Here is a 16,439-nt window from a genome sequence, read left to right as displayed (position 1 = left end):
TTGACAGTCACTATTTAAAACAGTGAAAAAATGGACAACCGTAGAGGGGCAGTCAAAGGGTTAAAAAGCAATATTTTTGTACACAAAAGTTGGCAAAACATTCCGCTGTGACGACCCCGGATTAACAAAGAGTCTAAGCCGACAAGAAAATGAATGAATGAATAATAATAAATATTATTATTAAAATATATATTAGCTTTATTCAATTTCATATAATAATAATAATAATAATAATAATATAACAATAACAACTACAACAACAATGATATTAATGTTATTATTAATAATAATTTTACTACTTATGTTAATGTTAATAATAATAAAATAATAATAATAATAATGTTGACAATAATAATAATAATAATAATAATAACGTTAATAATAATAATAATAATAATACAATTAATAATAATGTTAATGTTCATAATAATAAAATAATAATAATAATAATGTTGACAATAATAATAATAATAATAATAATAATAACGTTAATAATAATAATAATAATAATAATAATAATAATAATACAATTAATAATAATGTTAATGTTAATAATAATAATAATAATTATTATTATTATTATAATGTGACTGTTGTTGTACAGAACATTACAATATCCAATACTATACTAATACTACTCAATAACAATAGTAATATGTATTGATATTAATTTTAAACGTTAGCTCATCAAGGTGTTGTTTTCTTATAAGCACTCCTCAATCTTCATATGCGTCTCTCATTACAGTCTTCTGTGTTTTCTCTTTCGCAATTTTTCCTCCAAATGCAGATTATAGACACACGCCAATTACATTCCAGACCTGCACGGCTCCCTACACAACAGCAGATGCTTCACAGGATGGATTATAGTTTATTTCTCAATCCAAAACAGAAAGAAGACAGAAAGAAAAAGATCAAAAAGTAAATAAAAAAGCAGCTCTGTTGTGGACTGAAGGAGTTCCTCCAGGTGTGTGTGTGTTTGTGTGTGTGTGTGTGTAGTTCAGGGTGAGCACAGTGGAGCTCATCCTATCGACCCGCAGGAGCCTGAAGCTGCAGACGGGACACTAACAGAGTTTGATTATCTGACAGACTCAGAGCCTGCAGGAGGAGCAGTGTCTCCACGCGCCACCACACACACGCAAACACACACACACACACACACACACACACACACACACACACACACACACACACACACACACACACACACACACACACACACACACACACACACACATATATATATATATGAGATACAGAGAGACACATACACAAGCGCACATACATTTTTACACACATGCACACATGAGGGTTTGCACAAACTACTCAACTTTAACACTCTCGCATGACGTTTTTCAACAACCCAGCCTCAAATTTCTGAAGCGCACCAAATACTTCCCAGGAGGTACTTTTTTTTTTTTGCAGTTTTTGTTTTTACGAATCCACCAGAGGCCGCTGTGTACGCTTTCTGAGATCTTACATTTCTCCAGTGAGTGCCATTTAGACCTGCTGTTCTCGCGTAAATCCACCGCTGTCAACTGACTGACTGACTGATCGACTGACCCATCCTCCTTCCCCAAACCCAACCGATAGTGTTTTCAAAAGCACAGATTAACCCAATCACATGCTTCTCTAAACCAACAATCCAGAAAAACAAAAGCCCTCGCCTGATTTTTACCACATTCTCACCCTGTGTTCCCTGCTGAAAAATCCAGCTTAAACCAGCCTAGGCTTTTAGCTGGTCAACCAGCCTGGTTTTAGAAAGGTTTTGACCACTTCCAGGCTGGTTTCCAGCCTTTTCCAGCCTGGTCTTAGCTGGTCAGGCTGGAAAATGACCAGCCAAATCCAACTAAAACCAGGCTGTTTTAAGCTGGATATAGCTGGTTTTGACTTGGCTAGGCTGGTCAAGCTGGTTTTAGCTGGTCATCTCCCAGCCTGACCAGCTAAAACTAGGCTGGAAATGGCTGGAAACCAGCCTGGAAGTGGCCAAAACCCCTTTAAAACCAGCCTGGTCAACCAGCTATAACCAGCCAACCAGCCTAGGCTGGTTTAAACTGGATTTTTCAGCAGGGTTATTACCTGTTTTCTTTTATGTTTTGGCTTTTGCTTTTGTTTTACCTGCTTTCTGGAACTGTTCTCGAACCCTGTCATCACGATCAACTCTGCTTGACGTCTCAAGTCTGCCAACATACAGTAAGCGGCTAGCTAACTGGTAACTGCAGTAAAACCATCCATATGGAGGTGAGTGGTCAGCTGGTTAGTGTGAAAAGGAATGGCGTCATACCTATCATACCATATCTCTGAGCTCAAGTTTTTTTTTCCCAGGACAGCATGCCAAACTTACGAAGAGCATCAAGCAGCTAACTATCTAAGTGTGAACTCTTGAAATAGCAAAGTGTGGCGTGTTGCACAACATTTGCATCCTGTGTTTTGTTGATGACGACATCAGCGACTAGTCGACTCGACTTTAAAGTGCACTTTAATAGTCGTTAAATTCCTAGCACACACACACATGTGCACATGCGCAAGCATGCACACACGCTAGCTCTCTGCAACTCTCACATAATTGACCACTGAAGCTAAGCAGGGCTGCGCCTGGTCAGTACCTGGATGGGAGACCACATGGGAAAGCTTGGTTGCTGTCGGCAGTGGTGTTAGTGAGGCCAGCAGGGGGTGCTCAACCTGCAGTCTGTGTGGGTCCCTAGTATAATAATGGAGACTCTATACTGCTCAGTGAGCGCCGTCTTTCAGATGCCAGGTTCAACCGAGGTCGCGACTCTCAGTGCTCATTAAAAATCCCAGGATGTCCTTCAATAAAGAGTAGGGGTTTAACCCTGGCATCCTGGCCAAATCTGCCCACTGGCCTCTTACCATCATGGCCTCCTAACCATCCCCATATCATAACTGGCTTCATCACTCTGCGGTCTGGTGCAAAATAGCTGCCATTCCTCATCCAGGTGGATGCTGCACACTGATGCTCGATGAGGAGATTCTCCCCCAAAAAATGTACTTTGAGTGTCCAGAAAAGTGCTATATAAATGTGAGGAATTATTATTATCACACACACACACTTATGCGAGGTGTTTGTAATGTGTGTTTTGTAAATCTGACATTATTCTCTCTTCCGGCTGCCGTTATCAGTCTAACACTATTGATTTGCTCTTTCTGAAAGTCTTGATAACACCATGCTGGAGTTTCTCTCTCAATATTTCAGCTGATAGGATTGTAGAATAATAATTAGTTGTATTCTCCTATTTACTGAGCTCTAAGTTGACCAACTCATCCACTTCTGCTGCTGAGAAACCCGCACATGTGAAAGGCTCCCTCATTCTCTGGCTGATGTTTAGCTGTGAATGATGAGCTTCTGCAGGAGGGCTGATACTGGAGCGGATGCAGACGCAGTGATGAAAGTCCAGCGATATCATCTCCCCCGCGTGAGTCTGCCGTCCGGACGGCCCGCGCTCGGCCTTTGATGATAAAGCACACACACACTCACCGGGGGTCAGCATTAAAATGTAGCGCTCAGATTAATACGTTTCTTTGAACACCGGCGAGCGCAGGTACAAGAGCAGAGCAGGAAAACAGCCTGCAAATGAAACGCATTACTGAGCTGGACACACACACACACACACACACACACACACACACACACACACACACACACACACACACACACACACACACACACTTATACACACAAAAACAACACTCATAATTGCTTGAGGTCTTTAGCTGGTCAAAATTGGTCCAGGATTAACACACAAAAACTAAACTTAAAAACACAAGAGGCATATAAACCCAGAAACTAGCCAAACAAACAGCTAACAGACATTTTAAAGTTGATCTAAGCTGGTTTACTCGACCTCTCAGTGTCAAAGAGACCAAGCTATGCGGTTTGGTCACATAATAAAAGTCTGCTTTGGTTGTTTTCTGGTCTAAGCTGGTTTAGATGGTCACCTGTACTTAGGGCAGCAAAAAAGTTATAAACTTTAAAAATTTAAAAATACTGCAGTAATACTATAGTGCTTTTAAACCATACTATAGTAATCTACATGAATTAATCTGTTGTGGTGATTCTATAGTTGCTATGGCAACACAACAATTCAAGTAATTAACCTTTTGTGGCGATTCTATAGTTGCTATGCAACACAACAATTCAAGTAATTAACCTATTGTGGTGATTCTATAGTTGCTATAGCAACAACAATTACAGTAATCTATTGTGGTGATTCTATAGTCGCTATGGCAACACAACAACTACAGTGATTAATCTGTTGTGGTGATTCTATAGTTGCTATGGCAACACAACAACTACAGTGATTAATCTGTTGTGGTGATTCTATAGTCGCTATGGCAACACAACAACTACAGTGATTAATCTGTTGTGGTGATTCTATAGTCGCTATGGCAACACAACAACTACAGTGATTAATCTGTTGTGGTGATTCTATAGTCGCTATGGCAACACAACAACTACAGTGATTAACCTATTGTGGTGATTCTATAGTTGCTATAGCAACAACAATTACAGTAATCTATTGTGGTGATTCTATAGTCGCTATGGCAACACAACAACTACAGTGATTAATCTGTTGTGGTGATTCTATAGTCGCTATGGCAACACAACAACTACAATGATTAATCTGTTGTGGTGATTCTATAGTCGCTATGGCAACACAACAACTACAGTGATTAATCTGTTGTGGTGATTCTATAGTTGCTATGGTAACCTAAGAACTGCAGTAATTAGTCTGTTACAGTGATTCTATAGTTGCTATGGCAACACAACAACAACAGCTATATAAACAAATGACCCAACATTGTAGTTTTCTACAACTCTATTATACTTTAATACACCACCATTTATTGAAGTAAAAACTAAAGTACATTACAGCATTTATTATGGTTCATCAGTTCACTACAGATAATATTATAAAGTGTTGTAAATACTATAATATATAAATACAGCAAGATACACTTTACTATGGTTCAAATACACTATAGTAAAACTAGTATGGTATTTTTCATGTGGAGATTGAAAGACGATAGCACCTTTAATTAGTTTATGTTTTCTTTTTAGCATTTAAATGGATTTTTCACCCAAAAATGAATGTCATGTTTTCTTTAGTCTTCTACTTTCTACTACTCTACTTTCAAACCTTTGAGTTTCTTTTTTTTAAGCACTAGAGAGCCAGTAAGTAGTAAGTCAATTGTCATTTTTGGGTGAACTATCCTTTTAAAGACTCCTGAGAGTAAAAAAGGGATGGCATGAGTTGAGAAAAGAAAAAAGGAGGAAATGAGGAAGGATTGGAGACGTATGCAAACAGAAAGCAATGAAATGAGGGACTCACATGGATGTGGCAGAGCATTGCTCTTGTCTGTGTGCTCGGAGGACTTCTGATATAAGGAACCTTTGGGAGAGAGGGAGGGATGGAGGGTGAGGGATGAAAATCAAATTCAACACAATCGGATTGAACAACAAAAAAAAAAAAAAAAATCAAACAAGCCAACAAAGACATGAGCGATGATGAGGACGGAGCCCGGGACTATTCTTCTCCATTTGGTGTCACTTTCACCCTCTCCTGGACTCTTTCTGCAGACAAACGAGGAACGTGGCCATCCGTCAGCCGCGTTTTAGTGCTTCATTAGGACTAACGAGCGAGCGCGATGGATGGTTTTAAGCTGATAAACAGGGTTGGAGTCAATGAGTCAAAAGCACTCGCAGCCTCACAGCTGACACATGGACATGAGGGATCGGCACTCCGGGAGCTGGACGCTATTAGAGAAGAGACGCCCGCTAATGTAGCATGAGGAACGGCCTTAAATCACACGCGCACCGGCTGGAGGAGGACGGCTCAAGCACATCTGCATATCCAGAGGCTGCGTGCTCATCAAATACTTCAGTGCTGCTGCTTTCTATGCTTTTATCCTAGTGAAAAAATGGTGGTTCTTGTAACACTCACAACATGGACAATCACTATTAAATATAAATGTACAGTTTAAAAATTGGGTAATGCTTGACTTAGAGAGGCGTTCATAAGACTAGTCATTATAAATAATAGTGCCAATGCTGGGCTGTCTGCACCCCTCAAGCACCCTGCCCTGCTGGCCTCATTCCAGCTAATTGTCCTGTCTACGCTGCCTAATCTCTTCACCTTGCTGGCCCTGCTGGCTCCCCACAGGCCTCCAGCCCTTCCTGTCCCCATCAAGACCCCTGCCCTGTTTGCCCCATCTGATGCTCCTTGGATCCCTCTGATTCCGCGCTGGACTGTCTCTTCAGACAACCGGATCTCACGAGAAAACTTTACAGTTTGTCTGTTTAGTGGCTAATTCGTACACATTTGTACAAGTTCAGTCATTGGGGGATGAGCAAATCGTATTGTATGAATGAGATCATACAAAATCATACAAATTAGCCACTAAATCAAAATGTTTTGAATTGCTGTGAGACTGTGTTGCTTCAGATGCACCCTGGCCACCAGCTGAGGCCCCTGACCCATCAGACCCTCCCTGATCTGGCCTCCTGCTAGAATTTTAGACCGACCGGACCCTCGCTGGACTGCCACTCCAGCTCCACCCTGTCCTCCTGCTAGGACCCTAGACCCATCAGAGTCTCCTTGGACTGTCCCTCCGCCTCCACCCTTTCCTCCTGCTAGGACCCTAGACCCATCAGAGTCTCCTTGGACTGTCCCTCCGCCTCCACCCTTTCCTCCTGCTAGGACCCTTGCCCCACCAGACCCTTCCTAGACTGTCCCTCAAGCCATACCATGGCCTCCTGCTAGGACCCTAGACCCACGGTACTGTACCTAGACTGTGGCTAAAGCTCCACCCTGTCCCCCTGCTAGGACCCTAGACCCATAAGAGTATCCTTGGACTGTCCCTCCACCTCTATCCTTTTCTCCCGCTAGGACTCTAGACCTATTGGACATTCTCTAGACCAGGGGTCACCAATCTCATTCCTGGAGGTCCGGTGCCCTGCAGGGTTTAACTGCAACTTGCCTCAACACACCTGCCTGGGTGTTTCAAGTATACCTAGTAAGACCTTGACTAGCTTGTTTAGGTGTGTTTGATTAGGGTTGTAGCTAAAATCTGCAGGACACCGGACCACCAGTTTGGTGATCCCTGTTCTAGACTGTCCCTCAAGCTCCACTATGGCCTCCTGCTAGGACTCTAGACTCACCGAGTCCTCCCTAGACTGTCCCTCATGCTCCACTATGGCCTCCTGCTGGGACCCTAGACTCACTGGACCCTTCCTAGACTGTCCCTCAAGCTCCACCATGGCCTCCTGCTATGACCCAAGACCCACCGGACCCTACCTACACTGTCTCTCAAGCTCCACCATGGCCTTCCTTCTGCTAGAACCCTAGGCCCACCAGACCCTATGTAGACTGTGCCTCGAGCTCCACCCTGTCCTCCTGCTAAGACCCTAGACTCATCAGAGACTCCTTGGACTGTCCCTCCACCTCCACCTTTTGCTCCTACTAGGACCCTAGACCAACCAGACATTCCATTATCTGTCCCTCAAGCTTCACCATGGTCTCCTGCTAAGACCTTGAACCAACACGCACCCGCCCTGGTTTTCCTCTCCCTCCCTCCCTGGTTACTTGTCCGTTCACTATTCTGTCTTGTGTTGTCTTGTTGTATTGCCTGTTTTGTTTTGTTTCTTGCCAGTCCTGTGTCATGTATCTTGTTGGGTGTTCCCCTTGGGGACATCTAGTGTTGTCTTGTTTATTCCTGATTTGGTGGTGTAGTCCAGACTCTAGTCCTGTCCAGTACAGTCTTGGATGTAGTGCTTAACCTGAGTTCACTTGGGCTATGCACTCATCTCTTCTGTCTTTGTCTGTCTTTTTCTTTGTTTTGAGCATGAGGTCTCGGTTTCTGTTATCAATGCAGAGTCTTGTTTCCCTGTAGTGAACATTTCTAAGCATTTCCTGGATTGTCTAGGCATGTTTTGATTCTTAATTCTTTTATGTCTAGTTTGTTTAACCTTCGCCTGTTTACTGATTACTCTGCCAGTCCAGCTCACTCTAGATAGTTCCTTAGTTAATGTTTTGTTTCCACCCTGAGGTAGTTTTGTTGTCTTCTGTTTTTGATCTGTTAGATAAACACCCATTTTAGTTGCATCCTCCCTTCTTTCCTACCAACACAACCCTGACAATAATAAGCAGAATATTACCAGCCACTTCTGTGGACACTTAAATACTGTAATTAGCTTGTTGTCTGGCAATGCGAGTGAGTCTGAAGAGCCTGTAAATCTGACAGTAAATCTGTTTAATAGCTAAACGTGTGAACTAAAACACAAAAGTCACATATGGATGTAGAAATGGACAGAGCGGTGGATACATTGACGGACAGCAGAATCAATGACCTGATGGATGGAGCATTTATGTGCATGATATTGACCGAGGTGTTGACCTCTGACACCTAGAAAAGAGACGCTTAATCTCACAATCGCAGAACACACAATGCATACTAAAAGGGCACAAGTTATGTACAACCCAATGAAATCAAATTATAATGTGGCATTATTTCCTGCCTATTAAAGAGCATAAAGTCTCATTGTATCAGTTTTTTAAAAAATTATAATAATAAATATAATTATAATAACAATAAAATAATAATAATATCAATAATAATAATAATAATAAATATAATAATAACAATAAAATAATAACAATAAAAACAACAACAACAACAACAATAATAATAATCACAATAATAATAATAATAACATCAATAAAACAACAATAAAATAATAATAATAATATTAAAAAATAATAATAACAACAATAAAATAATAATAATAACAACAATAAAGTAATAACAATAACAACAACAATAATAATAAAATTAATAACAATAAAATAATATTAATAATAATAATAACAACAATAAAATAACAACAATAATAATAACAATAAATAATAATAATAATAATAATAATAATAATAATAAAATAATAATAATAATAATAAAATAATATTAATAATATTATAATTTAGAATATTTGTGCAATATCATTATTTACAAAAACAAACAAATGCAAATTTAATATGTTTATGAATTAAAATGTCGAGCTGATTAATACTAGTATATTTTAGCATTAATATAAAATATTTTGTGTTGTTATTTGTATGGTACATGCTATTTTGGGGAGGGTTTTCTTTTGATTCAGGTCTTTAATTTGTAATTAAACTCAAAAGTGTCCAATATATAATCAAAAAGACCACAAACTTTCATCACATCAGTTTTTCTCCTTTTTATACATTTGACACTTTATGCACTCGACTGGCCTGCCTGCAGTCCCGACCAGTCTCCAATAAAGAATGTGTGCAAAAGTGCAAAATGTGCTAACAAAGACTCTGTACTGTTGCCCACCTTAAGACTTTTTTTTTTGCAAGAATTGCAGACGATACAACAAACCTCGTGATTTTTATTGTTTGTTTTTAAATAAACATGTATTCAAATTTTGGTTCTTGGATCACATTCCAAAAAAAGTTGTATCGGTATCAAGCATTTACCACATTGTAATGTTGCCGTTCCTTTTCACAACACTTAAAAGATGTTTAGGGATTGAAAATACCAAGTGATGAAGCGTTTCAGGTGTAATTGTGTCTTATTCATCCTTTAAACAAGTCTTAAGGTGGGCAACAGCACGAGTTTCAAAACATGTCACACATATTCTTTTGGAGACAGGTCGGGACTACAAGCAGGCCAGTCAATTACCTGTATCATTTTCTTGCATAGCCTCAAGTCAAATGCAAGTCAAAGTAAATTTAGAAATCTTTCATTCATTCATTTATTTTTCGGTTTAGTCACATATTTAACAAGTAGTTATTCGTTTATTACAAATGCAAAAGGTTAAACTATTTATGAGACCGTTTCCATATTAATCAACCGTGCTATTTTCATGCTATCCTCCCAAACACAGCTCAAAGTCTGTCACTGTGCTTTTATTAGCGTCTGCTGTTGTTTGATCGGTGAGAGCATCAGTGCAAATATTACATTTCATCCAGCACAAATTTGCACAAGATCCAGTTTCTGACAGATGAAGCAGAAGAAGAAGAAGCCGGCGTTTGCCCTTGTGTTTGTCATGCCCTTTCCACCGATCGATATGTCAAGAAAATGTCATCTGTCTGTGCATTAAGCAACAAAAAGCCCTGAAAAGCAACATCATAACACAGAAAGACAGCACACAAACAGCAAAAGGTTAAAACTACAGAGCCGAAATCCAGAAAAACAGCTCAAATTCAATCCCACTTCAGCTGACACCGCAGCCCAAACACAATCTGAGCACTTCACAAACTCAAAAAGAAAGCAAATACGCTAAGATCCGAGGGCATTAGCGCAAAGGAAGCGCTCTGTAAATGCTTTCTAACGGGACGAGGTGAGTTCACCTATCAGGCGTAATTCGTGCCCGATGATATTTGCAATAATGTGCGCTTTCAGATGATGTGGATTTCTGATAAACGGTCATTAGCATGCGCATAAGTGGCTTCACCCTTTTAGCCGGAGAACCGGTGGGAAAAATCAATCAGGGGAAGTGAGTCTAAATCTATAACGTTATGGGTTTTATATTCCCCACAAACTCGCCATCAATCTGCGCGGGACTAATGCTCCCACAATGCATTTCACTGCGAAAAAACTAATAAGACGATTCAAATAGCAGAGGAATGACTGGAGTATCCCTGCGTCTGCTGGAAGATGCGCTAAAGAACTGAAGTAATAATTACATTTCAACAAAAAGCGGGTTATAATCAGTGCTGGGTGTATTTAGTTACAAAAGGAACTGTAATTAAATTACTTTCCCTCTGAAAAAAGTCAAGTAGGGGGAAACTTTTCATTTTTAGGTCATTTAGTTTCAGTTTAATACTGTACATACTGTATATTCAATTGAGTTATTAGCAGAGGAATGACTTGAGTATCACTGCGTCTGCTGGAAGATGCTTTATGAAGATCAGTTAACAACAACACATGCTGAACCAGACTAATACTTATTATTGCTTACAGTTATTATGTACTTAAAGTCGGTAATTCAAAAGAAGTAAATTTAATCACTGGTAAAAGCTGACCTGATTGTCTATATTTTACATTTTATATCTAAGACAAACTTTAGGCTGTCTTGGAAAAAAATGCCTTTTAAGTAGCTTTAATTTTAAAAGTAGTTTTACGTTTTTTTAAACGTAATTTTAGTTTAAAAGTCGTTTGAAGTATTTCTATGTTTTTAGTAGCTTCAAAAGGTTAAATTTAATTTTTTTTATTCTAAGTACCTTCAAGTTTAAAAGTAGTTTAAGGTAGTTTTACTTTTTAAGTAGCTTCAAGTTTAAAATAAGTTTAAAGTTTTTAGTTCTAATATTCAAGGAATTTAAAGTTTAAAATAGTTTAAGGTATTTCTGTTTTAAGTAGCTTAATCAAAAGTAGTTTTAAGTTGTTTTAAGTTTTTAGTAGCATAACATTTAAAAGTAATTTTAGTTTAAAAGTAGTTTTAAGCAGTTCTAAGTTATTTCTGTGCTTTAAGTAGCTTAAAGTTTAAAAGTCGTTTTAAGAATTTCTATGTTTTTAGTAGCTTAAAAACTTTACATTTAAAAAGTAGTTTTTTTTAGTAGCTTCAAGTTTAAAAGTAGCTTTAGGTTTTAAGTAGTTCTAATATTCAAGTAACTTAAAGTTCAAAAATAGTTTAAGGTAGTTTTGTTTTAAGTAGCTTAAATATTAAAAGTAGTTTTAAGTAGTTTTGAGTTTTAAGTAGCATAACATTTAAAAGTATTTCTAAGTTTAAAGTTTAAATGTAACTAAGTTTAAATGTACTTTTAAGTTATAAGTTATTTCTGTTTTAGGTAGTTAAAGTTTAAACACAATTTTAAGTTTTAAGTAGTTCTTAGATTTAAGTAACTTAAAGTTTAAAAATTGTTTAAGGTAGTTCTGTTTTAAGTGGCTTAAAGTTAAAAGTATCTTTAGGTTTTAAGTAGCTTCAAATTTAAAAGTAGTTCTAAGTTTTAAGTAGTTCTAAGATTCAAGTAGCTTAAAGTTTAAAAGTAGTTTTAAGTAGTTTTAAGTTTTTAGTAGCATAACATTTAAAAGTAATTCTAAGTTTTAAGTAGCTTAAAGAGTAAAAGTAATTTTAACTTTAAAAGTAGTTCTAATTTTTAACCAGCTTAAAGTTTAAACAAAATTTAAGTTTAAAATTTAAAAGTAGTTTTAAGTAGATTTAAATTTTAAGTAGCTTAAAGTTTAAAATTAGTTATAAGTATTTTTATGTTAAAAGTAGTGTTACAGTCACCAGCGATCTAGTCACAACTTGCCACCAAATGGACTACAAATCCTGTCATTCGTATAAACTAGTTTTACATTTTAAATAGCTTAGTTAAAAAGTAATTTTAGGTTTTAATTTCTAAGCTTAAAGTGGCTTAAAGTTTAATTTATTATATTTATATAATCTATTATGGTTGATACGTTTTTTCGTGGTAAGAATATATACTGTCATTGACCATACCCAGCCTCTATTTGGAATAAATAAAATGGTTTGTGTGTTTTTTATTTTATTTATTTATTTAAAATGCCTTCATTAATATTAATTATATTAATTAATTATAACTAATAATATTATTCACTTAAAATCACACTTCTCACCCTCAATAAACTATACAAACGTGAAGTATTTCCGTGAGTCAGTGCTGAATTTCAGCAGCATGGTCAGATTATTAGCACATAACAATATGATTACCTCTCTCACCATACAGTATCTCAATGAATAAACAATCTGTGTTTTACCGCATTATCAATCGGCCTATTGAGCAGCGAAATGAAGCTTGTAAAAGTGATGAAGAAATATTGTTGGAGTGTTATGAGCATCAGACACACACACACTGACGGATGATTCCTCACACACTTTGATCAATACTCCGATTAACACTCGCTCATCGTTTGCACGCCAGAATGAAAGTGGTAATTAGATTGCTGATTATCATTAACGGCATTTGATTCAATCTGCTGTGCATCACCGCGACCCCTGGCCATTTCATTTTCATCACCTAATCAAGATGAATATCAATCTCAACGTTTATTAAAGCGAGCAGAAGTGTGTGTGCGGACGCTCGCTATTAATATTACACTTAAATACTCAAACTGTGTGTCTACTGATGAAGAAATGAACTTGCGTCTGCGTTTTGGAGATAGGATGTGCTCTTATGTTTAACTTTATAAAATATATACTGATATATATAATACACCGTTTTGTTGTGCACTTTTAAATTTATTTTTAAATATTTTAAAATTTTATTTATTTTTTAATAATTGGTTGATATAGTTACTTATTTTCTATTATATTTAATCCATTTTAATGTGCTTTTAAATTAATCACTCATTCATTCATTTTCCTTATAAATATTTATTCACTTATGTGTTGTTGTTGGTATAATATTATTGTTATTTTTTTTATATCTTCTAAATAATAATATCATTTCTTTCTTTTATACCTTCTATCATATTTTTAATTTATTTTTACATTTTATTTTTCTTAATTTTTTTATTTGTTTAGATTATTTATTTATTTATTTATTTGTTTAATTTACTTATTGTTCTTTATTTATGGTATTTTATTATTATGTAGTTGGTATCATATTATGTTATTTTTTCATTATTTATTTAGATAATCATAATAATATTTTGATTATTTGTAGCTTCTATTTTAATTTTACTTTTAATTTAGATTTTTTTTTGTTTATTTATAATATTTTTTTAGTTAAGAATATTTGTTTAACTGCTTTTATTCACTTATTTTTAATTTTTTTATTTTTACAATGATTTCGTTGTTATTATATTATTTAATTTGTTTTCATTATATAATCATAATAGTCTTTTTCTTATTGGTACCTTCTATTTTATTTTTAATTCGTTCTTTAATTTAATTATTTCTTTGTTTATTTTTTATAATTGTTTTATTTAGATTATTTATTTATATATTATATTATATAAAGTATATATTATATTTATATTATATTTATTTATTTTCTTAATTTCATTTATGTTTATTAATTGTTGGTATTTTATTATTCATTCATTGTTATTATATTATAAATATATATTTTCATTTTCTTTTAGATAATAATTCTGACTTCAACTATATACATACATACATACATACATACATTATATATATATATATATATATATATTATTCCACTATAAAAATCACCATTTGTGCTTGACCTATTAATAAAATCAACAGATGAAACTTTTGTCAATATTTTTTTTGCATACTAAAATATATTTATATATAAATATGTGTACAGTATATGTTTTTCCAAAAATATATTTTTAATTTATGAGATATTATTATTATTACAATTATTATTATTATTATTATTATTATTATTATTATTATATCTATTTGAGTCTATTTTTTATTAATTAAATTTTTTATACATTTCTTTTTCATTATTTGGAAAACGTAATTATGCTCCACATGTCATACATTGTTAAACATTTTTTTTGGTAAAACTGCAAAAAAAAAAGTCATCCAAATAAAACAACTGAACTTTGAACTTCGCAGGATGTAAAGAGTTTTTCCTTCAGAGCTGCTCGGCATGTTTATTAAGAAGACTCCTGTTTCACTGATGAACACAACAAAAAACACTCAAGTCTTCTCTGCCATGGAAAAAGCTCCTGCCTGCGTCTGACCACAGCTGGAAAACTCTACATTTTCCCACAGCACTGCTGCAGCAAACCTGAAGCCTTCATCATTTACTGCTTTCACTCACATGTCTTTCCTTTTTTCCCTTCTGAAGAATAAAAGCTGTTCAGTATATTTCCACCATAGAATCAAAGATTTATATAAATGTAATATCACATGAGTAGCCATGCGATGTGGCTGGTTATCGTCACTGGTGGGGGGTACTAAGGCACTCGGCCTGTGATCAGTGCTGATATACAGCCTTATCACATTGCTACTCAAGTTATAATGCTCATATATGCTTGTAGATCATTTCAGTCATTCTAAATTAATGAACTATTTCCAAATAGAGCTGGTGGAATTATAATCTCATCATAATTTTCACTGCAGAAAAACAACGATTTTTCCACCATCGTGCAGCCCTGACGTCTATGTTTCGCAAATGAAAAACAGCGATGAAGTAAATGATGACAGAATGATCCTTTAGGAGAACTGTCCCTTCATATGAGGAATTACATCCACAGCAGGTCTATTTTCTGTTTCTCTGTGAGTTTAAAGCATGTCCTGAAAGTCTTGAGGAACCATAAAACTGCTTGTCAACACGTATAATTGCCTTCACAAAGATTTCTTCAGTCTGTGACATTTCTCTTTCTCTCTCTCTGTGACTCCTGCGCTTTTTAAAATAGGGTCCAAATCATAGTAATCATAGACGTGGAGCAATTATGAAGGTTTCTGCGAGTCTGACATAATCACTTATCATTATTTTAAATATAGCTGCTGAATGCTGCGCTATATTTACCCCGGAGTCTTGTGCTGTTTCTCCAACACCAGCAGCTGTTTCAAGCCAATCTCAGATCAAGAGGAAGAGGAGATTCACCTTCGCCATCACACAGAATTATTCAATCACAACCCTCTGATGGCATATGAATTAAATGTACTGTGGTGCATATTTTGTTTGATAAAAAAAAAAAAAATGATGTATTTTTTATTAATTGATTGATTTTTGTCTTACATGTAATTTTAAGGTAACTTTAAATAATGCTTTTATTACTTTGATAATTTAGTTATTTATTTTATTATTTATTATTGATTTTTAATTGAATTATTATGTTTTTATATTTTTTGTAATTTTGTTTAGTTATTTTTGGTATTTTAATTATTGTTATAATAATAATAATAATAATAATAATTATTATTATTATTATTATTATTGTTATTATTATTATTATTATTATTAGTAATATTATTATTATTATTATTATTATTATCATTATTATCATTATTATTACAATTGTTATTATTGTTATTATTACTATTACTATTATTATTATTATTATTATTATCATTATTATTTCTATTGTTATTAATGTTATTATACTTTTTATTATTATTATTATTATTAGCATTATTACTATTGTTATTATTATTATTATTGTTGTTGTTGATGATTGTTATCAACAATGTTTAAACTACATATTATGTATAATTTATATAAAATAAATAAATAAATAATATATATGCATGACTATATATTATTAAAAAATTGTTTATAACTCAATATAAAATATTTATAAATAATACAAATTATAATTTTATATGTAAATATATAATATTTACAAATCTAATTTTATTTGAATACCATAAAACTCGTCATATATACCTTACACCATATGTATGTGTGTGTATGCAAGTGTGAATATATGTGTGTGTATTTTTTTGTGTGTGTGTGTGTGCAACAGTAGCAGTATCAGTATGAAGGTCATCATCACTCACT

General features: G+C 34.8%; 1 protein-coding gene and 2 long non-coding RNA genes across 9 annotated transcripts in view; 2 read left to right on the top strand and 1 right to left on the bottom strand.

Moving 5' to 3' along the window:
- unc5cb (unc-5 netrin receptor Cb) overlaps nt 1–16,439 on the bottom strand; it is a 263,540-nt gene that overhangs the window by 22,939 nt on the left and 224,162 nt on the right. For 3 of the 6 annotated variants that reach the window (NM_001099984.1, XM_087269536.1, XM_087269539.1), the window contains 2 exon segments: nt 5,349–5,408; nt 16,439. The exon segment at nt 16,439 is cut by the window's right edge and continues 164 nt beyond it. In NM_001099984.1, coding sequence (NP_001093454.1) covers nt 5,349–5,408; nt 16,439 — 61 coding nt within the window. 6 annotated transcript variants of the gene reach the window in all.
- LOC147841940 (uncharacterized) lies at nt 1,419–8,545 on the top strand. 2 transcript variants are annotated; one of them, XR_015944858.1, is made up of 4 exons: nt 1,419–1,721; nt 2,309–4,209; nt 4,261–6,671; nt 6,734–8,545. It is a non-coding gene; the product is annotated as an uncharacterized LOC147841940 (long non-coding RNA). The 2 variants fall into 2 exon arrangements; XR_015500674.1 differs by lacking the exon at nt 1,419–1,721 and having other exon boundaries at nt 2,109–4,209.
- Nucleotides 9,260–13,062, top strand: LOC147841939 (uncharacterized). Its single transcript, XR_015500673.1, has 2 exons — nt 9,260–10,894; nt 10,959–13,062. It is a non-coding gene; the product is annotated as an uncharacterized LOC147841939 (long non-coding RNA).

Source organism: Danio rerio, chromosome 10, assembly GCF_052040795.2.
Source record: "Danio rerio strain M-AB ecotype USA chromosome 10, GRCz13ab, whole genome shotgun sequence".
In the NCBI taxonomy this organism is placed as follows: Eukaryota; Metazoa; Chordata; class Actinopteri; order Cypriniformes; family Danionidae; genus Danio; species Danio rerio.
This window is presented reverse-complemented; position numbering and strand designations above follow the sequence as displayed.